This window comes from Indicator indicator, chromosome 39 (assembly GCF_027791375.1).
Source record: "Indicator indicator isolate 239-I01 chromosome 39, UM_Iind_1.1, whole genome shotgun sequence".
Taxonomy (NCBI): Eukaryota; Metazoa; Chordata; class Aves; order Piciformes; family Indicatoridae; genus Indicator; species Indicator indicator.
This window is the reverse complement of record NC_072048.1, coordinates 1,057,294-1,080,362: the sequence shown is the minus strand read 5'-3', so window position 1 is coordinate 1,080,362 and position 23,069 is coordinate 1,057,294. Positions and strand designations below refer to the sequence as shown.

Genomic DNA, 23,069 nt, shown 5'->3' with positions numbered 1-23,069 from the left:
CCGTGGCCGTTCCCGCCCGCTCTCTACTCCCGGCAGGAATGTCGGCGATTTTTTAATTTTTTGTTAATTTTTTAATTATTATTATTTTTTTCCGTGCTGGGAGCAGTCGGGGGGAGGCGCGGAGTGTGTGGGGGGGCGGTTCGGCCGCTCCCGGTTGGGGCGGGGGCAGCGCGGGGTGGGGGTTGGGGGCAGGGAGACGTCCCCGTTGTGGGGCGGGTCGGGGGGTCAGGTCCCGCACCCCCGGGCTGAGCGGGGCGTGGCGTCCGCCTCTCCCCACGGTCCTTCGTGTGTGTGGGACACACCACTCGTGTCCCCCTAGCTCAAGCCCGGGAGGGACGGATTCTGCCCGGGCTGTGCGGCCGTCCCGGTGCCACCGGCGGTGCAAGGGCTGCGGTCCCGGGCGAGCTCCGGTGCGAAGCGGAGAAACTGAGGCAGAGCGAGCGGGCACCGCGGCCAAGGTCACCCCGGGACCGACCGGCCCTGCCCGGCCCTCCGGTTCGACCTCCTCGCCGGCACCGGCCGAGGCGGCGGCCCCGCGTCGACCTTCAGCCGCCGTGACTCCCCCAGCCCCCCGCGAGGCTAACACCGCTGGCACCGGCCACGGAATGAGGGCCCAGGACGCGCCTCACCCCGCCTGACCCCCGCGGCACCGGGGACCCCCGGGGCTCCAGCGGGATGGGAGGGGGCCGGGGCAGGTCCCGGTGGAACCGGTTTGGGGGGGGCTCTCCCGCCCGGGGGGTCTTGGCGCAGGGTGGGGGCGCGGCGCATCCCCCCCTCCCCCGCAGCTGCCGTGCGGCTGCGTGGGTCCCCCCCGCGATGCCCGTGCAGCCCCGCACCCACGGGAGGATCCCTGGTGGGGATCCCCGCGTGACACCCCCAGGCTGGCTGCGGCCGTGACCTTCGCGGGGCAGCTCCGCGGGCGGGGGTCCCGGTAGGGCACGCTAAGGGCCGTGCACCCCTGGTACCCCGCACCCCCGGTACCCCGCACCCCCATCCTCGTTCCCTCCCGGGGAAGGCCGCTCCAGGAAGCGAGACTCCCCCCGCTCCGCTCCCCGCTCCCACCGGCAGAGCCTGGAACAGGGGCCGAATCCCGCCCCCCCACACCGAGGGTCCCACCCCTTGTCCCCCGCCCCGGTTCCGCTGGACCCTGCCCAGCCGCCGGTGCTCGGTGGAGGGCGGGGGCAAGGCTGGACGCCCGGGACCCCTCTTCCAGGCCGGGGGGGAGCAGGAGAATGGGGGGGGGGCTGCCGTGAAAGCGAAGGTGGGCGTGGGCAGGACGACCGGGGACCCCGCACAGGCTGGGTGCAACTGGCAGGGTGCTGCTGGCATCAGGGACCCCCAAGGGCAGGGTCACACGGAGGTGACCCTGGCACTGTGGACGCCCGGCCAGGCAGGGGTCAGGTGGTCGTGGAGGCACCACGAGGACTGTCCCCTGAGTCCCCTTCTCATGTGGGATGGACACCCCCAGGCCAGGCTCAGACCCGGGTCCTGCGTCCTGCCGCCAGTGCCAACTGCGGGCACCTCGTGGCGAGGTGGAGCTCAAGAGCCTCCCCCAGTCCCGGTGCACGTGAACCAGAGCCCCCGATTTAGAAACGTCGCCGTCCCTGTGCCAAGCTCCAAGGGCTGAGAATAGCTCCCCAGCATCATGGCACAGCAACAGGGGCACCCGCAGGGCTGGGCATCCACAGCTGCCTCAGTGAGCGGCACCCGTGGGCACTTGGCACATGCCAGGCGCCTGCAGGTCACTGTGGGGTGACCTCTGTGGCCAGGAGAAGCCAAGCACAGAGATTTGGCCACATCCTGGCATGAGTGGCATGGTGCTGGGGAAGCAGCATCGTGGCTCTTCCTCTGCCAAGCAGCCAGTGGCCCTGGTAGGATGGCAAAATGTTGGCACACCTGAAAGTAGCCAAGAGGAGTGTGGACAGCAGAGCCGAGGCTGCCACCTTGTCCTGACTGCGTGCTTGGGCACTGTGGCTTTGGTTGGATGTGGCACCAGGAGTACCTTGCAGGTCATGGTAGCCATGGTTGGGGGCACAGTACAGGTACCTGCGGTGGTGGTGATCCAGGGCCCGTGGCAGGCAGAGGCCACAGCGGCCTGCGGGTGCCCGGTCAGTGCCAGGGCAGGTCAGTGTCCCCACGGCCGCCTGCCCGAGCTGCTGAGCCTCAGGGTGGATGTGGACTTGGGCTCAGCCAGCCTGTACCGTGGCACAGCCCCTGTGTGGGCAGCAAGGGGGCACCACGCAGGTCCCCTATGGCACAGGGTGGGCTGATGTCAGGCCCATGGCATCCCCCAGGCTCGGGCTGCCCAGCTGCTGCGCATGCCTGGGATTCCTGCAGCCTGCCGGCCCCACCACACACTGCCACGCGTGCCCCACAGCACCGGGCACTGCATGGCGCTGAGAGTAGGGTGCCATACTCCAGCAGAGGTGTGAGGTGAGCATATGGCACCGGGCAGGGACACACGTGTGGCGCCGGCGTGTGCCAGGTGCTGCCAGCTGTGCCACAGCAGGTGACCCCACGCCTGGCTGTGTTCCTGTGGCACAGCCGTGCCAGTCGGTGCAGACGAAGTTTCTCTGGCCGGGGCAGAGTGCTGCCACTGCCCTGGTGCCCCCCGTGCTGCTGCTCTCGTGCTTGCCATGCCACTGCCCAGCCTGGCATCTCCTGCTGGTGTCTGCGGGGCTGCCCGTGGCGCCCTGCCCCCAGCCCGCACTAATCACACTAATTGGCACCCTGGCTAAAGCGCTTAGGCCCTCACCTCCCTGACCCGGCTGGCAGCTGGGTGGGGGGAGGGGGCACCCGGGACCCCCGGAGCCCATCTGTCCCGGGGGGCAGGGACACTGACCAGCGTCCCTGTAGGGTGCCGTCGGTACCCAGCATCCATGTCTGGCTGCATGGATGCAACCAGTGCCTGCGTGGGGGGTTGTCCCCCGTGCCGTGGGCCCCATTCCGGGGGGTCGCTGGAGGTGGCATCTATGGGGAGTGAGGTACTGGGTGCCCCCCGCGGGGCGACGTGGCTCCCGCCGCCGGCCCAGCCCTGGACTTTGCCCCCAGGTTGTTTTCCCTGGCCTGCAACCACCGACTCAGCAGAAACGCTCCCCTGGGCGTGGGGCTGGGCTGGGGGGGGTTACTGAGGGGGGGCCCCCACTGGCTGCCACCCAATTCCCACCCAGCCCCGGCACCTGGTCCCACAGGGTGGGGATGCAGGGTTTGAGGTGCCACCGGGCATAGGGAGGGCTGAGACCTGGCTGCGCTCATCACACGCGGGACACGCAGCAGGAGCAGGAGGAGGAGGAGGAGAGCCGCCTCCCGTGTCTGTCTGTCTGTCTGGGCCGCCCCAGCACACCCGGGATTCCTCGAGTGACGGTTCCTGGAGCAGCAGCGCGGGCTCAGCCGGGCACCGGGGGTGCCGAGGGTGTCTGCGGGGGCTGCCGGGGACGCTCCCTGGCGCGGGCGAGCCCCGACTTAGCGGCGCTGAGCCCGGGCTTTAGCCCTAAGCCCCTCTAATGCGCCAGCGCCCGCCGGCCATGCTGCCCCGCCGGGGAAACTGAGGCAGCGGCGGCCGAGCCTACCCTGTGCCAGCACGCCCCTGCCTTGGCTGATGCCAGCTTTGCCGTGGTGGCGATGCACCCACACATGCACCGAGCGCGTCGGGGCTCTGCTGGTGCACGGGGTCCCGGGGAAAGGGGGTGGGGGACTGCGGGGGGGCCGGTGCCCGGCGGGGCTGCACAGCCCTGGCACGCTGCCAGTGCCTATACTTGGAAGTCTCCGAGCGCCGTTCCCATATGGAACAAACATTTGCTGCAGCCCCCGGCCGCGCCGCCCCGGCTCGATGGGTCCCCACTAGCAGCCGGCCCCCAAAAGCTCGGCCTGGAGCTGCAGTGGGGACCCTTCCCCTTCTCAGAACCCCCTCCCAAGGTGGGGAGCAGGACCGAAGGGTGCTGGGTGCCCTGTGGTGCTTTGGTTCCCCTCCGCAGAGATAAGAAACGAACAACCCACCCCCCCGCCACCAGGCATGTGTTGAGGGGGGGTCTGTCGGGACCCCTGCTCCAGTTCGCCCCTCCCCGTGCATCACAAATGCTCACCCCCCAGCGGGGGGTGGGGTGCCCGCAGGGTGCTGCTTGGCACCCATGGGTGCAGCATCTAGGCGGTGCCTGGGTATCCCCAGCTGGAGGGGGGCCAGGGGGCCGGGCTGGGGTGCCCCGTGGCGTGGCTTTGGGGGGGGTGCCGGGGATGTGTGTGGGGAGCGGGGGGCGGGGGGGAGCGCAGGCAGAGCCAAGCCTCGTCCGCTGCGTTTTAAATCCGCCGGAGGAATTTCTGCGGCGGCCAAGACAAACGTGACCTACTTTCTGCCTGTCCCCGCACGGAGCGGAGGAGCCCGAGGCCCCCGGGCATGACGCCCAGCGCAGCGCCCCCCCTGCGTGTGTCGTGTCCCCCCCACCACCACCCTGCCCCCCGCTGCGGGCTCGGGGCCTCCAGCACCCCCATGATGTGGCGGTTCACTGGGGGTTCACAATGGAGGAGGGGTGTGGCTTGGAATTGGGGGTGTTCCACCGCCCCCAATCCCATTCTGTGTGCTGGGCACTGATGGGGGATGTGGAGCGTGTTGGGGAGGGGGTCGTTGCTTGGGGGGGGTCGCAGCAGTGGGGGGCACTGGCTGCCCCCAACCAGTGCTGCTGTGTTTTTGCTGCAGGAGAGCTCACAGAGGAGGCATCGCCCAGGCCCCCCCACCCCGGTGCCCCCAACCCCGTAAGTGTCACCCCCCCACCCTCCTGGCACCTGTGGTGAATGCACTGGGGGGCCTCAGTCCCCCGAGGGTGGTGTCCCTGGGGGGCTCCCTGTGGCAGAGGGAGGCTGCTCTGTTCACTCTCCACCCGCCCTGCTTCCCCCCATCTCCTGGGGGGTCCCTCCCAGCCCTGCAGGCTTGTGCTTCCCCACACATGCTCCCACACTCATGCGTGCTCTTGCACGCCTCACACACTCCCTCCTGCACAGCCTTGCACACCTGTGCACACTCCCACCCAGCCCTGCATGCTCTTGCATGCCCCACACACTCCCTCCTGCACAGCCTTGCACACCTGTGCACACTCCTGTCTAGCTCTGCATGCTCTTGCACCCTCCGTGCAAGCCTTTGCTCGCTCTGTGTGCTCTTGCACATCCCTCATGCCCTTGCTCAGCCTTGTGTGCTCTGCACAGCGTTGCACACTCCCCACAGCCTCACACTCACCCAGCTGTGCTTACTCCTGTGTGCTCTTGCACACTCCTGCATGCTCCACGTGTTCTTGCACCCCCAGCGTGTTCTCGCCAGCCCCAGTCCCTCCTGCATGCTCTGTCACACTCCACATGGCTTTGCACGCCCCTTGCACTCTTGCCAGCCCTGCTCATTGCCACGCTCTGCCATGCTCCACACCTTCTTGCATGCCCTACGTACCCTCATCCAGCCCCACTCTCCCGCCCGCTCCTGCCTGCTCCACACCTTCTTGCACACCCTGCAGACTCCCCCAGCCCTGCTCGTTCTTGCACACTCCACCTATTTTTGCCCCCCCCCCCCTCCAAGCACACTCTTGCCCAGCCCTGCTGGCTCCTGCATGCCATCGCCCAGCCCTGCTGGGTGCCAGCTCCCCAGGGGGTCACCGAAGGGCTGCACCCCCGAGGGTGGTGCACCTCACACCCCACGCCCCCCCTTGCTGGGAGTCTGGGCTCAGGCAGGGTTTGTGTCGGCAGGGTGCAGCCTGGGATGCTGCGCGGAGCTGGGCACTGAGGCGGGCGCCATGGGGCACGCATCGTAGCCCCCCCCGCCGTGGCCCTCCCGCGCGTGGCACCGGTGGCGGAGCCCACTGGGTCGGTGCTGAGCGCTCCTTGATGGAATTGCGGTGAATGGAACAGAAGCCCAGCACCCTGGACCCGCTGTCGGAGCCAGAGGACACCCGGTGAGCCCCAGCCCCATGCCCGCCCTGGCACTGCTGCCGCAGCCCCTTCTGTGCCTGCGGTGTTGTGCCCCCCGTGTGCCCACGTGTCCTCGTGCCCTTTGTGACCCGGAGCCTCCCTGCGTGGTCATGGCCATGCCCTGTGCATCCTGATGCCTCCTGTGTCCCCAAGTGTCCCTATGCCCTGTCTGTGGCCATGCCCAGCGTGTCCCCATGCCTCCCTGCCTTGCCATGTATGTGTCCGTGCGGCGCTGTGCCCTGTGCATCCTAATGTCCTGTGTGTCCCCATGTGTTCCCGTGCCCTATGCGGCCTGATGCCCAGTGTGTCCCCATGCATCCCTGTGTGCCCATCTCTCCCGGGTGCCCCCATGCCCCAAGGGTCCCTCTGCTTCAGGTGTCCCCATGCATGCCTGTGCCTGGTGTGTCCCCATGGGTTTTCGTGTGGCTGTGTACCTGTCCATGTGCCACGTGTCCTTGTGCCCTGTGTGTCCCATGTGTCCCCATGCCCCGGATGTACTCCTGCACCCCCCATATGCCCATGCCCTGTGTGTCCCCATGCTCTTTCCCATGCCCCGGCTGTCCCCGTGCCTTGTGTGTCCGTCCCCATGTCCCGCGTGTCCCTATACCTCGTGTGTCTCCCTGCCCCCGCCGTGTCCCCACTCGTGCCCGTGCGTGCCCCTCTCCTCCCCGCCCCCCCCTTCCCCAGCTGGGGCCCCTGGGGCCACCCTGTCCCGGGGCTATTTCGGGAGGGCCGCCCGCGCTCACGTGCCCCGGGGGGAGCCAGCCCCGGGGGGAGCCAGCCCCGGGGTCACCTTGCACTGGAGCCCAGGACCACCCCCCCCCCGCTGCGCCGCGCCCCTGGGTGCAGGGACACCCCCACCCCTCCTCCCTCCTCCCCTGCCGCAGCCGCAGGTGCCCGTCCCGGTGGCGCTCGGTGCTCTCCGCGGGCCGTGCCAGGCGGCGCCGCCAATGCGCTGGTGCCGTGCGGGCGAGGCGCGGACCCCCGGCTCTCGCCATTGGCTCAGCTTCTCTGATGTCACTTCCCCGCTGAGCCAAAAGGACATTTTGTCTTTGACTGTAAATGAGCCCCTCCCCCCCCACCCCCCTCCGCCAGCCCTTCCCCGCCCCTCCCCCCCTTTTCCCTTCCCATCCCCCTCCTTTCCTTTCTCAACTTCCCCCCAGTCATCACCTCGGCCCCACGCTGAGCGATGCCCCTGTCCTGAGTTGGGGGTCCCTAGAGTCCCCACCCATGGGTCTGTTGTGCCCTGGCACCCTGGTGCCAGACCCCAAATGTGGCATTTCCCTTGTCTGGATCTCCCCCACCCAGGACCCCGGAATGAGTAATGCCTACATGCCAGCTGCGAGCAAGGCGGGGGCCAGGGTGTGTGGGGGGCTGTGAGGGGTCTTGGGGGGCCCATGGGGCACTGTCCCAGCCTGACCCCCTCCCGCAGGTGGCTGGATGGGAAGCGCAAAAGAAAGAGCAGCCAATGTTTGGTGAAGAGCAGCATGTCAGGTACGGGCACCCCCTGGCACCCCTCGTCACTGCTGGGTACCCCTGGGTCCCCCGGGCACCCCACATCCTCACTGGGTTCCAAGGCCACCCTCTGCACTGCCTGCATCCCATAGGATCCTTGTGTCCACGCTGAGTATCCTGGGGTCCACTGGGCATGCCATATCCCTACTGGGCATCCCTGGGCACCCCATATCTCTGCTGGGCACCCCGGAGTGCCCCAGGCACCTTGTGTCCTTTGCTGGGCACCTCAGTGTCCCCTGGACACCACAGGGTTCCCTGGGAACTCCTTTCTTCTGGCAGCCCCCCCAGGCACCCCACATCCCCTCCAGGGTCCTCAGCACCCGTGGTGCCCCTGCACAGCCCCGGTGCCCCCACACTGCCCCCGTCCCCGTGGCGTGCCCATCCCTCTGCGTGCCCCGGACCGGTGCTATCGGGGCCGGCAGCGCCCTGGGGTGGGAGATAAGGGGGGCCCGGCCGGGCGCTGCCCCCCGAGCCCTGCCCCATTCCCCAGCGGGGAGCGGCTGGGCCGGCAGGATCCGGCCGGGCGGGAGGAGGGGCCGCGGCGGGGGCTCAGCCCAACGCCTGCCTTGGCAGGGGGGCAGCCTCCGGGACCCCCTGGCATCCTGCACCCGCAGAGCAGCAGGGTGGGCTCTTGGGATCCCTCACCCTGGGTTCGCTCCATTCCTGGGGGGCTGTGGGGATCGTGGGGTGCTGTGCACCCCCTCCCTGCTGTGTGCCTCAGTTTCCCCGCGAGGCCAGTGGCTGGGGGAGGGGGCTTCGGGGGGTGTTTCCCCCGGGGCTGCCGGGCTGGGGGACCCCGGACAATGGTGGGGACAGTGGCTCATTGTGTGCTGGGGAGACAGGGACACCCCCCCGCAGCCAGTGGGATAATGAGAGCTTTATTGCTGCGGGGGGCTCAGGCAGCCCCCCTAGACCCCCTCCTCCCAGCCTTTAACCCTTCCCCTGCTGGGGCAAGAGGCAATGATTTGGGCAGGGGAAACTGAGGCATGGGTTGAAGGTGCCCCTGAAGCAGGGTGTTGGGGGGAGGGCGTCACTGACATGAGGCATGACAGGGGTCCCCAGTGCAGTGAGTGGCAGGGGGGGTCCTGATGTGGGGTGGGAGTCCCTGATCTGGGACGTGGTGGAGTCCCCAAGGCAGGATGAGGGACACAGGATGTGGCAGGGGTCCTCGACGGGGTGGGGGCTTGGGGGGGGTCTCTGGCATAGGGTGTGGCGAGGGTCCCTAACATGGGGTGTTGTGGGGTCCCTGACGCAGGCTGTGGCAGGGTCCTTGACTCTGATAGCAGCAGTGGTCCCTGGGCCAGGGCAGGGCATGGTGAGGGTCCCTGGGGTAGTGCAGGGTGCAGTGGGGGTCCGTGGGGCAGGGCAGGGCATGGTAGGGGTCCCTGGGGCAGGTCAGGGTGCAGTGGGGTCCCTGGGGCAGAGTAGGGCATGGTGGGGGTCCCTGGGGCAGGGCAAGGTGCAATGAGGGGTCCTTGGGGCAGGGCAGGGCATGGTGGAGTCCCTGGGGCAGGGCAGGGCAGGATGGGGGTCCCTGACGCCCCCCTCCCTGCAGGGTACATCCCTAGTTACCTGGACAAAGATGAGCAGTGTGTGGTGTGTGGGGACAAGGCCACCGGCTACCACTATCGCTGCATCACCTGCGAGGGCTGCAAGGTGAGAGGGCAGCGGCTGGGCAGGGGCTGCGGGCATGAGGCCCAGGGTGGGGGGCAGGGTGTCTCACCCAGCACTCACTGTGTGTTGTGTGTGTGTCCCCCGACCCCTCCCTGCCCCTGCCTGCCCCCCAGGGCTTTTTCCGTCGGACCATCCAGAAGAACCTGCACCCCACCTACTCCTGCAAGTACGATGGCTGCTGCATCATCGACAAGATCACTCGCAACCAGTGCCAGCTGTGCCGCTTCAAGAAGTGCATCTCCGTGGGCATGGCCATGGACCGTGAGTGCTGGCAGGGTGGGCACGGGGTGGGGGGCACCTGCTGGCTGCCGCTGTGGGCACAGGCTTGGGTCCTGGAATGTTGGGGCACTTGGTGCGGTTGGGGTATCTGTGGTGTGCCATGCGGGTAGGGATGCCTGGCACCACCTGAGGGGGTTGGCAGCTGATTTGAAGGGGGGTTGGCAGTTGATTTTGGTGGGGGGTGGCAGCTGATTTTGGGGGGATGGCAGTTGATTTGCAGCTGATTTTTGGGGGGGTGGCAACTGATTTTTGGGGGGATGGCAGCTGATTTGCAGCTGATTTGGAGAGGGTGGCAGTTGGTTTTGGGGGGTGTAGAAGCTGATTTTGGGGGGGTCTCTGCTGGCAGTGGTGCTGGATGACTCCAAGCGGGTAGCGAAGCGGAAGCTGATCGAGGAGAACCGGGAGCGGCGGCGGAAGGAGGAGATGATCAAATCCCTGCAGCATCGTCCCAACCCCAGCGCCGAGGAGTGGGAGCTGATCCACGTGGTGACAGAGGCTCACCGCAGCACCAATGCCCAGGGCAGCCACTGGAAGCAGAAGCGGAAATTCCTGGTGAGGGCACAGGGCAAAGGGGGGACCCTGGCACCACCACCACAGCCCCTCAGGGTTGTCACAGAATCAACCAGGTTGGAAGAGACCTCCAAGATCATCGAGTCCAAACAATCAGCCAGCCTTAAGTAACCAACCAGACCATGGCACCAGGTGCCTCGTCCAGGCTGTTCTTAAGCACCTCCAGGGACATGGACCCCACCCCCTCCCTGGGCAGCCTATCCCAAGGGGCAATCTCTCTGTGGTCAGTGCTGGCTGAGCTCCCACACACTCGGTGTATGTGTGGCAGGCAGTGTCCCTAACACCGTGGGGGCCAGGGGCTTGCAGATGTCACCCAGTGTCCTTGTCACCCCCCCAGAGAGGTTAAAGGGATGAGTGGTGACCGAAGGGGACAGCTGTGCCCTGCGGCAGGGTGGCTCTGTCCCTGGCACACAGCTCCCTCTCCTGGCCGCTGCCCCACGCCCAGCCCTGCCGCTGCTTCCCTTTGCCACACGGGGAAGGGGTCCCGGCGGGGTGAGGGCGGTGACACCACACCCCCCGACGCCGCCGTCTGTCGCTGCAGCCCGAGGACATCGGCCAGTCGCCCATGGCCTCCATGCCTGATGGGGACAAAGTCGACCTGGAGGCGTTCAGCGAGTTTACAAAAATCATCACCCCGGCCATCACCCGCGTGGTCGACTTTGCCAAAAAACTGCCCATGTTTTCGGAGGTACGAGGGGGTCCCGGGCAGGGGGCGGCAGGGAGGAGGGCACAGAGACACCCCCAGCACTGGCAGCAGCAGCAGCAGCAACAGCAGCATCATGTGCCCAAGAGGGCAGCTGGTATCCTGGGCTGTATGGAGTGTGGCCAACAGGTCAAGGGAGGTTCTCCTCCACCTCTGCCCTGCCCTGGTGAGGCCACATCTGGAGAGCTGGGACCAGCTGGGGGCTCCCTAGTTCAGGGACAGGGAGAGGGAACTCCTGGAGAGAGTCCAGTGGAAGCTATGAGGATGATGAAGGGACTGGAACATCTCTGCTGTGAAGAAAGGCTGAGAGCCTTGGGGCTGGGTAGTGTGGAGAGGAGAAGGCTGAGAGGGGACCTGATCAATGTCTGTCAATATCTGAGGGCTGGGGGTCAGGATGCAGGTGCCACGCTCTGTTTGGTGGTGCCCAGTGACAGGGCAAAGCACAATGGGTCCAAGGAGAAACTCCTTTGGTGTGAGGCTGCTGGAGCCTGGAGCAGGCTGCCCAGAGGGGCTGTGGAGCCTCCTTCTGTGCACAGCTTCCGACCCCCGCCCCGGGATGCGCTCTCGGGTGACCTACCCTGGGTGCCTGCTCTGGCAGTGGGGCTGGACTGGACGATCTCTGGGGGTCCCTTACCAGCTGTGCCGATGCCCACAGCTGCCTTGTGAGGATCAGATCATCCTGCTGAAGGGCTGCTGCATGGAGATCATGTCCCTGCGGGCGGCCGTGCGCTACGACCCCGAGAGCGAGACGCTGACGCTGAGCGGGGAGATGGCAGTCAAGCGCGAGCAGCTCAAGAACGGAGGCCTGGGCGTCGTCTCTGATGCCATCTTCGACCTGGGCAAGTCCCTCTCTGCCTTCAACCTGGATGACACCGAGGTGGCCCTGCTCCAGGCCGTGCTGCTCATGTCCTCAGGTACTGCTGCCCTCAGGGGTTGCTGAGGGAGGGGAAATGGGCTGGGCACAGAGGGAGTGGGAGGGTACATGAGGTGGGCACCTAGATGCCCAGAGCCCTCAGTGTCCTGGGGGTGTGTTGGGCTGGCACCTCGGTGCCCAGAGCCATCACAGAATGGTCAGGGCTGGAAGGGACCTCAAGGATCATCCAGTCCCAACCCCCCTACCATGGGCAGGGACAGCTCACACCAGATCAGGTTGCTCACAGCCACCTCCAGCCTGGCCTTCAAAACCTCCAGGGATGAGGCTTCCACCACCATCCTGGGCAACCTGTGCCAGTGTCTCACCACCCTCACAGGGAAGAACTCCTTCCTGACATCTAACCTAAATCTGTCCTCATCTAGCTTGGCTCCATGAGCACCTCAATGCCCAGAGTCCTCAGTGACCTGGGGGTATGTTGGGTGGGCATCTCGATGCCCAGACCCTCACAGAATCACAACAGCAAGGGGTGCATGGGGTGAAGACCTCAATGTCCTAGGGAGCTGTACCAGGCTGAAGGAGCTATGCCAGGTTGAAGGGGGTCTGTAGGATGGGCACCTTGATCCCTAGTGCTCAGCAGTGCAGGGTGCATGGGGTGAAGACTTGGATGTCCTGGGGAGCTGTGCCAGGCTGAAGGGGGTCAGTAGGGTGGGCAGGTTCCATGCAGTGCACCCCTGGATGCCCTGGGGAGCTGTGCCAGGCTGAAGGGGGTCAGTAGGGTGGGCAGGTTCCATGCAGTGCACCCCTGGATGCCCTGGGGAGCTGTGCCAGGCTGAAGGGGGTCAGTAGGGTGGGCAGGTTCCATGCAGTGCACCCCTGGATGCCCTGGGGAGCTGTGCCAGGCTGAAGGGGGTCAGTAGGGTGGGCAGGTTCCATGCAGTGCACCCCTGGATGCCCTGGAGCAGCCTCGTTAGGCTGCAGAGGGACTGTGAGGAGAGCAGCTCAGCCCCGGGGGGTGGGGGTGTGTGTGGCAGTGGAGGATGACTTCTGCCCTCTCTGGATGCCCACCTGGCTGTGCCCACAGACCGGACAGGGCTGATCTGCGTGGAGAAGATCGAGAAGTGCCAGGAGACCTACCTGCTGGCCTTCGAGCACTACATCAACTACCGCAAACACAACATTCCCCACTTCTGGCCCAAGCTGCTGATGAAGGTCACAGACCTGCGGATGATCGGCGCCTGCCACGCCAGCCGCTTCCTGCACATGAAGGTGGAGTGTCCCACCGAGCTCTTCCCCCCCCTCTTCCTCGAGGTCTTCGAGGACCAGGAGGTGTAGGGCTGCCACCTCTCCCCGCCCCCCGTGCCCGCCCCCCTCACCCTCATCTCCTCCTCCTCCTCTTGGCTCTGCCCTCCCCTTTCTCTCAAGCTCCACCTCCCCCCCCTCCCCTTCAATTTTTATCTTCTCCCCCACCAAGGGTGAGGGCAAAGGGGACGCTGCGCCTAGGGCAGAAGGGGTTGGTGGTGGTGGTGTGGGGGGGTGTCCCACTGTGCCCCCCCACACACCCCCAAAAATGGCTGCCCTCCCGTCCCCATCCCCCACTCCCCAAATCCCCCGAGCCCAGGACTTGATGAATTTTGTTTGTTTGCACAGGGAAGGGCCCCGACGGTCGAACGTTTCCTTTATTGTCCTTCTCTTCTTAGATTATTATTTTTTAAGCATTTATTTCCCTCCCTGAGAGGCTAAAATATTAAACTAACTGCACTTTGGAAGGAGAGGAGGAGGAGGAGGAGGAGGAGGAGGAGGAGGAGGAGGAGGAAGAGCAAAGGAGAGGAGGGGGCTCTTGGGCTGCACAGGGAGAGGTTTGCCCCAGCCAGGGTTGGGGGGAGGCCACCAGGGCCACCATGCACTTTGGGCCAGGTAGCAACACAGGGGCTGGAGCTGGGGGGTGGCCACAACCCCTCCCCCGTAACCACCACCATCCAAGTGGGGCACGGGGCGGGGGCACAGCAGCAGGGAGGGGGCAACCCCAGCCCGTGGTGTGGGGCACACGGCTTTTGGGTTTGCCCCGGATGGGGTTAACCCCTCCCTGCCCTCCCCACCCCCCCCACCCCTGCACTCCCCAGACCCCAAATTCGGGGCCAGATTCGGGGCTTTGGTTTTTCTCTTTGGTTTTTTTTTTTGGGGCTGAGAGGAGAGGATTCTGTGCCAAGCGCCGGCGGAGGGTGGGCGCTGCGGGATGCCATTGGCGGGGGGGGGGGGGGGGGGCTGAGGGGGGAGGGGCCGTACGGACCTGCTGTGGCCACCCCCCACCCCCCTCAGCACCACACAACCCCCCTCCCTTGTCCTTTTTTTTTTGTTGTTTTCCACCCCACCCCACCCCCCCACCCCCCCGTCCTCGTGGGTTTCTCTGTCGTGTCCGTCAGGAGTTGGAATGGCCCCGGAGGTGCTGGCGAGGGAAGGGGGGCACAGCAGGTGCCCCCGCCCTAAACACCCCCCAGCCCCCACTGCACTACTGCCCCCACCCCCCCCACCCCCTGCCCTCAGCAGCAGCACTTCGGGGGATGGAGGGGCTGCACCCTCTGCCCCCCCCACCACCCCCTTCACCTCCCTGCTCCTGGAGCTGGGGGGGCTAAGCTGCAGCAGGGGCTGGGGGGGCCTAGGGGGGAGCCCGAGCAGGGGGTGGGCAGGGCTGTGGCAGGGGGCATCCGGGAATGGTTTTTTTTCCCCACCTTTCCCCCTCCCCCCACCCCCCCGATTTAGGTTTGTGAATTTTTTCTTACCTCAGGCAGAGGCCGAGAGGGGGGAGGGGCGCGGGGGGCACGGGGCGGGGGTGGGGAGGAGGGGCGGGCAGCGGGCGAGGCGGGCAGCCCGCCGTGCCCACCTAAGCTAATATATATATATATATATAAATATATATAAAATATATAATTTTTGTAATTAAAAACAAAAAACCTCTTTTTACGGGTCGTTGACAAGCAGCAAACCCCAACACGAGACACTTCCCCCCCCCACCCCCATCCTGGGCACAGAGGGCCAGGCTGGGCACCCTGGCACACCTCAGCACCGCCACCCCATCGCCCACCACCCTCATCGTGGTGGAGGTGGTGCCTGGGGGCCCTGCCAGACCCCCTGCAACCGGGGCCGGGGTGCAGTGGGGGTGTGGCAGGACTGTGGCACTCGAGAGTGCCCCTTGTAGCCAGGGGAGGTTGTAGTGCCCACAGCCCTCTGCCCCTCTTTCCCCCAGAGCAGGGCCAGCTTTGGTGCACAATGTCTTAAACTCTCACCCTGGGTGCCCGGCATAGGGTGGGGGGGTCCTGGCATGGCACCAGCCATGGGTTGTGCAATAGGAGCCAGTGCCAGGAAACACTAATGCCTGTGCTGGAGGGGGCACAGAGTTTGAGGATTCAGCCCCCTGGCAGCACTGGCCCCCACTGAGCCCTGCCCTGCATGTGCCACCCAGTGCCAGCCTTTACACGTGCCTTCGGGCTGCAGGCAGGGACGGTGGCACTGCGGCACCACACACAGGCAGTGCCCATGTCTGTGCCGTGCCACACCGGTGCAGTGCCCATATTATGGCCATATTTTGCTGTGCCAGTACTGGTACCATGGCCATGCCATGCTGGAGCAGTGCCTGTGCGCTGCCCACATGGTGGCCATGCTGTGCCAGTGCCATGGCCAAGCAGTGATGGTGCCATGGCCACGCACGGTAGCGCAGCACTGGTGCTGTGGCCATGCCCCTGTATCCCCAGGCACAATCCGTGGTGCCAGGTGCTGCCCACCCCCTGCCCACCCATCAGGGCAGAGCTGTTGCAGGATGTGTCTCAAGCAGCAAACGTGACCCCCTCCCCCCTCTGTAGCCAGGGCATGTGCCCCCCCAGCTGGCAGCACGATGCCCTGGGGTGGCTCATCCCGGGGGGGCATAGGCCCTGTCCCCCTGCCCCATGGCCAGCACCCCCTTGCCCTCACACTGCCCTGTGCCCCCTGGGCCGTGCCCTCCTGTCTTGCGTCACCATCGCACGTCCAGCATCGGCCCCAGCTTCACCTAGAGAGGGCACAGCCGGTGCCCCCCTCCCCCGCTCTCTGCCACCTCCCCCGGGCCACCCCCGTGTCCCCCAACCCCACATCCCTCCCCCCCCCACTCCCCCCTCTTCCCCCCCCAAGCACATACCTCATGGCTCCCGGAGCTGCCCCTGCTTGGGGCCGCGTCGAGCCCAGCTGGCACAGCTTGGCACGCCCTGGCACGGCCTGGCGCGGGGTCCCCCCGACTATGCATGGTGCCGCGGGGGGGTGGGGTGGTGGTTGGGGCAAAGGGGTGGGGATGGGAGGGGGGATGGAGGAGGTAAAGGGGGCGGGGAGATGTCCGCGGCCGGCGTCGCTGAATGTAGGGCGCGGGATGGGGAGGGGGCGGTGTGAGGAGGGGGCTGGGGGAGGAGGGGAAGGAGGGCGGGAGGGGGTTGGGGGGGGGGGGGGGGGGGGGGGGGGGGGGGGCGCTGAGCTCCGTGACAATCACAAGTCTGTGACGTGCGAATTTCAACCCTTTTGTGTTTTGGTCAGGATTTTAAAAAAAGATATTTTTATGGTAATTGTTGCTGGTCTATTTTACTATATATTTATGTAATAAATATATGATGAAAAAAAAATAATCATCATCATCATCCGGCCCCCAGCCCCCCCACACATCCACCCCCACCCATCACACCCCACCCCCAGCTGGGCTGGAGCCGGCCTCTCGCCTTCCTCTGCTGGCTGCCGGAGCCGGGGGCCGGGGGCAAGGGAGAGACGGAGCAGCCAGGGCACTGCCAGCGGAGCCATGGGGCTGGCACCCAACTTGGGAAGGGAGGTCCTGGCATCTCAGTGCCCACTTTAGGGGGGGCGTGCAGTCCCCCCTATCATTCCCCCCCACTCCAGGAGTCTGGTGGGCACCGTGGGGTTCGTGCTGTCCCTTGGATTTTGGGGGGGTGGTGGTGTGTATCCCCCTCCCCGCCCGCGGTGCTATGTACAGGGGTGGCGGTGGGTGCGGGGTTCGCGGGGGGCGGGCGGCTGGGGTCCGTGGGGGCCCTACTGGGCGTCGATGCGGAAGGAGAGCAACTTCTCGGAGTGGAGGTTGTTGAGGGTGCGCAGGTCCGGCAGCTTCAGCAGCAGCTTGGTGAACCTGGAGGTCTCGGCCGGGTGAGTTTTCAGCACCAGCGCCCGCAGGGCACGGATCAGGGTCTCCTGCAGCTGCTCCACAGACGCCGTGTCCTCCATCCCCGAGCGGTCTGCGGGCACGGGGCGGGGAGGGCATCAGCAGGCAGATCGTAACCCACCCACCCCCCAAAATCAGCCTCTGCTCCTCAGCGGCGCCAGTCCCCACATCAGCCCCGAGCTCCACCCCCAGTCTCCACATCCCCCCCAATCTCCACCCCCCAGTCTCCACCCCAGCCCCGACTCCCACCTGCCGACACCAGCACGACGGCGGTGAAGAGCCCAAGCTCCTCGTCGCTGAGCTGCAGGGCGCTGAGCTTCTCGCTGAACTCGAACATGGAGCTGAGCAGGTCGCCCATGCCCATGCCCCACAGCTCCTCCAGGCTGTACTTCGTCCTGCTCATGAAGGTCACTGTCTGCTCCTTCACGTCGAAGAGCGAAGCGAAGCGAACCATCAGCACCTGTGGCACAGGTGGCATCAGTGCCATCCCGAGGGGCACCGGACCATGGGAGGCATGCTGCAATGCTGAGCTCCCATGCAAAGCCAAGGGGCACTGTGCCATGGGGGGCATCCTGCAACGCTGTTGGCCACTGTGCCACGCCAAGCTCTTCTGTGTGATGCCAAAGGGCACCCTGCCATGAGGGGCATCCTGCAATCCTGTGGGCTTCTATGTTGTGCCACGGGGCACAGTGCTGAGCCATGGAGTGCCCTGCAATGCCATTCTCCTTGCCATGGCTCCTCTGCTGTGGGACACTGCAATGCCACATTCTGTGCCACAGCTCCATGCCATGGGTCACTGTGCAATGCCATGGGGCTTGATGTCAGATCTCAGACCATGGGGCACTATGCCAGGCTGTAGGGCATTACGCAGTGTTGCTGGTCACTGTACAATGCCCACGGGGCTCCGTGTTGTGCTCTGGGGCACTGTGCAACACCACAAGGAAGTGTGCAGTGCTGAAGGGGCACCGTGCCCATGCTCTGGGGCTCCATGCCAGGAGCCAGGAGTCATGCAGCGTTGTAAAGCTCCACATTGATGCATGGGGCACCAGGCAATGCCATGGGATTTTGTGCCGGTCCGTGGGGCACCATGCTGGGCTGCGGTGGCACCGTGCCCTCTATTGAGCCTTTGCTGCCCCAGGACATACCTCGAAGGTGCCAGCCTTGAGCAGGGTGACCTGGTCGTGCTGGGAGAGGGCCTGGAAGCCGGGAATGTGCTTGGCGAACTCGACGACCTCTCGGACGGCAGGGGTGAAGCTGAGGGAGAAATCCTCCCAGATCTCCTGCACCGAGCGCCCGCTGCGGCCGGGCAAGTGGCTGTTCATGGGGCAGGCCTGCGGGCGATGGCACAGCTCAGCCGAGCACCGCGGGACTCCCCCGGCCCAGCCACCGCGGCACGGCCAAGGCGATTACTGCGATTAGCGGCTAAAAATAGCCAGGAACGGGGAGCGGGAGGCCCCCGGGCGCTCACCGGCAGGACGTCCTTGGTGCCGCGGGGCCAGGGGCAGCCCCGCACCGGGGGCTCGGGGTAGGCGGGGGGGCAGAGCCGGGGTTCAGGGGGGCCGGGGGTCCACGCAGGGGTCGCGTCCCATCGCAGGAGGCCGCCGTCGCAGGCCGGGGGGGGTCCCAGCTTGTCGTGCGCGTAGACGAAGATCTCCTTGTGTGCCTTGGCCACCTGCGCGATGACGTCCTCGGTGGCCCCCCCAGGGCTGGGCGAGCGGGGGGGTGTCAGCTGCTGGGGGAACTGCGAGAAGCAGGCAGCGGGGGCGAGCGGTGGGGGGCCGGGGGGCGGTGGCGGTGCGCGGCCCCCGCCCGGTGCTGGACCCTCGCCGGGGCTGGGCATGGCCGGGGGGACGCTGCCCATGCTCATGGCGCTCTGCATCTCCGCCAGCATTCGCTGCTTCTCCCGCTTGGGGATGCGCCCAAAGCGCACCGCTGTGGGGACACTGCTGTTAGTGAGAGACTGGGGACACGCTGACAGCCCCCCACCCACCCTCCAGTCCTGCAAGGAACGTGGCTGCATCCCTACGACCCCTGCTGGGAGGGGATTTACAGCCCTGAGCACGGTGAGACCGCGTCCCGGGAGGGGACAAAGAGCACGGAGGGGACCCAGACCTGGAGGGGACCCAGACCTAGAGGGGACAAAATGCCTTCAACATCATGGGATCCATCCCGGGAGGGAACAAAGAGCTCTGAACATGGGGGAGGTTCATCCCAGGAGGGGACAATGAGCCATGAGCAGCAGGGGGGGACACAGTCCTGGATGGGAAAAAGATCCCTGAGCACTGAGGAACCAATCCTGAAAGGGCCCAAAGAGCCCTGAGCATGAGGGGCACCTATCCCAGGAGGGGACATCAGAGTTTTGAGTGTGGCAGGGGACCTATGGCAGGGGAGCTGAGCACAGGATCACACCCCCTGAGGGGTTGCAGAGCGCTGAAGGGGTGTTTCCTGGTTCTGGGGGTGCATGGCCAAGCTCACCGTCGCGGGACATGCCAACCAGCAGGCACTTCTTGAAGCGGCACTGCTGGCAGCGGTTGCGGTTGATGCGGACTATGGAGCAGTTCTCGTTCTTGAGGCACTTCTTGTATTGAATGTTCTGCTGGATGCTGCGGCGGAAGAAGCCCTGTAGGGGTGGGGTAGGAGGTGTCACTTGGGTGCCCCCCAAAATGCACTTGTGGGGGGAGGCTCAGGGTCACCCCAGCCCCAGCCCCGGTACCTTGCAGCCCTCGCACGCGTGGACACCGTAGTGGAAGCCGGAGGCGACATCCCCGCAGACCTTGCAGAGCAGCACCATCCCGTTCAGCTCTGCAGAGGGACACGGGTGAGCAGGGCTCTGGGGTGCCCACCACCAGGGGCAAGGGACCACCTGCCACCCCCTCACCCACCCCACTCACTGGTGACAGTGCTGCCAGCTTTGCTGGGAGAGCTGCGGCGTCGCTCATCCGCAGGGACCTGCTGCACCCCAGGGAAGTTCACCGAGGAGCCATACGACGACGACGAGGAGGAGGCGGAGGAGGAAGGGGAAGCATCCTCATGGGGGGCCAGCGAGCCCCCACCATAGGCACGGGAATCCTGAAGGGAGCCGGTGGGCGATGGGGGAAAGTAGGTGGGGAAGGGCTGGGAGCCGGACTGGGAGCTGCTGTTGGAGCTGTCACTGCAGAGCGAGACAGGGCTGGTGCGGTTGGGCGAGGTGCCACTGGAGCCCACGTAGCTGATCACACCGCCTGTGGGTACAGCAGTGAGGCCACACATGCACCGAGCTGCACCGGGCTCAGCTCCGCCTGCCAGAGAGGGCATCCCTGTGGTGGGCACCGCAGCCCTGGGCGCGGTGTGCTCAGGGAAGCACCCCGGATGCATCCCGGACTCAGGGGTGTCCTGCAGCCGTGGCCACACATGCACCCTGAGTCAGGCACCACACCCCGACGGCTGCCACGGGTGCCAGCTCCACGTGGGACAGGGACAGGTGGGGTTCTGGGGTGCGTGCCGGCTGGGGACACGGGCACAGTGCCCCGGAAACACCCGTGGGAGGAATGTGGGCTGGGAATGCACCGCAGGCGTAACTGGGAGGTCACGGCAGCTCAACCTGCCAGCTCCAGCCCCGTGCCCCTGGCACAGCCCCGCTCCCAGCCCCACAAATCCAGATGGAACCCCACAGGACAGCCCCCAAGACCCCAGCATTAGAGGGGGTCACGGTGCAGCCCCCTCAGTTAAGGGGATCTGGAGCAAATAGCAGAGGCTGGGGGAGCTCTGTGCGTGGGAGCACCACAAAAGTGGGGAGCACCCCAGGGTGTTGAGCCCATAGGCAGTGCTGGCAGAGGTCACAGCCCCCTCCCTCAGTTGCCCCCCGCCGTCACCGCACGGGGCAGCGGCACCGGGACACGTGGAAGGGAAGGCTGGGGACACACAGGATCGCCGGGGCCATGTGTCTGCCGCCGCACACGGTACTGCTGGCACAGATGCTGCGTGCCGGAGCCAGCCTGCTGTCAACCCCCCCTCACCCAGCCACCGCCAAAGGGGGTCACTGAATTGGGGACAGTGGGCCTGGGATCTCCAGCTGTTGAGATACTGCAACACTGGGAGGCTCTCCCCTGTCCAAGCCCCGTATTGAAGGGGGAGGTCTGGAAATGCGTAGAGAGACACTAGGAGGTCCCGAAGGTTTTTGGGGGTGGTTTGAGGTGGATCTAGAGGGGGGCTGAGCAGTTCTGGTAACAACTGTTGGGGGCTGAGGAACCTAGAAGGGTCTAGAGGCAGGGGGGGGGGAGACCCCACAGTGGGTCTAGAGTCCTGGGTAGAAGTCTGGAGGTTCGGATCTGAAGGGTTCTAGAGGGAGGATGAGTTTCCTGAGGGGACCTTGAGGTACCCTGGAGTAAGTCTGGGGGCCCAGTGGAGGTCCTGGGAGCTTTGAGGGGGTGGGAAGCCCCCAAGAGACTGTACCATGACACGGGACCATCCTCGACCCCACAGCACTTGAAATCCTTGAGGGGAACCCCCTCAAAACAGCCGCCCAGCAGCTCCCCCTCCCATCAACAAGCTCAGGCGGCCTCACGCCGCCGCCCCACGTGCTCCATCTGCACGTGGCCTGGCTCGGCCCCGCCCCTTCACGCTTTGCTCCGCCCCCTGGCAGTCCATTGGTTCCTCCGCGAGGCTCCGCCCCTTCGCGTTAGCCCGCGGATAGAGCGCGCTGCGCCCCCCGACCACCCCCCCACGTTAGAAAGGAGCGCGAGCGCGCTTCCGGGTATGACGTCACAAGGAACAGCGATGACGTCATCTGGCGGCCAATGGGCGGGGGCGGGGCGGGGCTGCGGGGAAAACAAACCCCGCACGTGGCAGCGGCGGGGAGGGGTACACGTGCCAGGGGGGGGACACGGGGACACCGCCCCCGTTCACACACACCACCCCCCGGCCCTGCCTGGTGCGCGTCCCCGCGCAGGGCGCCCCGGAATGCACGTTCCCGCCTCTGCCGCCCACGGAATGCCCGATCCCCGCTGCGCCGCTCCTAGTGCGCGTCCGTCCTGTCCCGCTTGTCCCGGGACACTCCGGTCCAGGCGCGTTCCGCTCCGGTGCTGGTGCCCGGGACACCCCAGTGCGCCGATACCGGTTCTCCCCCTTCGTACCCCCGGGCACACCCCGGTGCCCGTGTCCAGGACACTCCGGTGCACCGATCTCGGTCCCCCGTTCTTCTTACCCCCGGGAACATCCCGGTTCCGGTATTTCGAACACTCCGGTCCCGGTGCTCAGGACATTTCGGTGCACCGATCTCGGTCCTCATCCTTCCTACTCCTAGGGACATTCCGATCCCGGTGTCCCTGATACTGCAGTCTCGCTGTCTGGGCCACCTCGGCACACTGTTCCTCGTCCTTACTCTTCCTACTCCCGGGGACAACTCGGTCTTGCTGTCCGAGACACCGCGGTGCAGCGCTCCCGGTTCCTACTCCCGGCGTTCAGGACTCCCCAGTTCCCCATTTCCATCCTTCCCACCCCGGCGACCGGAGCGCCCCGGTACCGATGTTGAGGTCGCCCCAATGCCAGTGCATATCCCACCCCGGCCCCGCTGCCCGGTCCTTACCCCGCTATGCAGGACCGCCCGGTCCCGGTAGGAAGGAGCCCCGTTCCGGGATGCGGTCCCGGTGCGCATCCTGCCCGGTGGGGTGTGCAGGACCCTCCGGTCCCGATGTCCGGACCCCTCCAACTCGCGGTCTCTGCGCGCAGCCCCCTTCGCTGCGGTCCCCGGTGCACTGACCCCCGTCTCCGGATGCTCGGGATCGCTCCCGGTGCCGCGGGGATTGGGAAGGGAGGGGTGTCTCCAGCGGGGCACTGACCTGTGCTGCCGGTCTCGGGGGCGGCCATCCTTTGGGGGGATCGGGGAGGGGGGGAATTACGGGTAACGGCTCCACCGAGCCTCCCGCAGCCAGAGCCGGAGCCGCGCCGAGCCGTGCCGCGCCGCCGCCCGGTGAGTGCTGTTGTGCGCCCGCCGCCCGCCCCGCCGCCCGCCCGGCACCGGCCGCGGCTGCGCACTGGGCCGCACGCGGCGCCGCCGCCTCCCCCATGTGATTCCCGGGGAGAGCCTCGTGCCCCAGTGACACACTTTCCGCCGGCGGAGAGCCCGGGCACAACGGGGACCCCCGCGGCGGGGCCGCCTGGCACCCGCGGGGAAAGGCACTGGGAACTGCCGCTGCACCGGGACCGCTCCCTGCGCTGTGGACCCCCGGCACGGGCAGCTGTCACCCAACTCGGTGCCATCCCTTAGGGACACTTGGGCACCGCTGGCACCCAGCACAGCATAGTCCCTGCGGGGGGCACAGCGAAGGAGGGCACTGTGCCCTGCACTGGGG

The 23,069-nt window shown here is 66.4% G+C and overlaps 2 protein-coding genes across 4 annotated transcripts; one reads left to right on the top strand and one right to left on the bottom strand.

Moving 5' to 3' along the window:
• The first annotated feature begins 5,874 nt into the window (after positions 1-5,874).
• On the top strand, positions 5,875-12,890 carry THRA (thyroid hormone receptor alpha). Of its 3 annotated transcripts, XM_054396899.1 has the most exons (9): positions 5,875-5,927; positions 7,376-7,437; positions 8,823-8,852; positions 9,014-9,114; positions 9,246-9,393; positions 9,758-9,963; positions 10,523-10,669; positions 11,340-11,598; positions 12,640-12,890. In XM_054396899.1, the coding sequence occupies exons 1-9, from the start codon at positions 5,875-5,877 to the stop codon at positions 12,888-12,890; spliced, it is 1,257 nt and encodes a 418-aa protein (XP_054252874.1). The 3 variants fall into 3 exon arrangements, with proteins under 3 accessions (XP_054252874.1, XP_054252873.1, XP_054252872.1); XM_054396898.1 differs by lacking the exon at positions 8,823-8,852; XM_054396897.1 differs by lacking the exon at positions 8,823-8,852 and having other exon boundaries at positions 8,972-9,114.
• A 3,723-nt stretch (positions 12,891-16,613) lies between these two features.
• Positions 16,614-22,584, bottom strand: NR1D1 (nuclear receptor subfamily 1 group D member 1). The gene is made up of 8 exons (XM_054396896.1): positions 22,557-22,584; positions 19,632-19,961; positions 19,454-19,542; positions 19,216-19,360; positions 18,209-18,672; positions 17,886-18,071; positions 16,990-17,200; positions 16,614-16,813 (listed from the first exon to the last, which is right to left on the bottom strand). The coding sequence occupies exons 1-8, from the start codon at positions 22,582-22,584 to the stop codon at positions 16,614-16,616; spliced, it is 1,653 nt and encodes a 550-aa protein (XP_054252871.1).
• Positions 22,585-23,069: the final 485 nt, after the last annotated feature.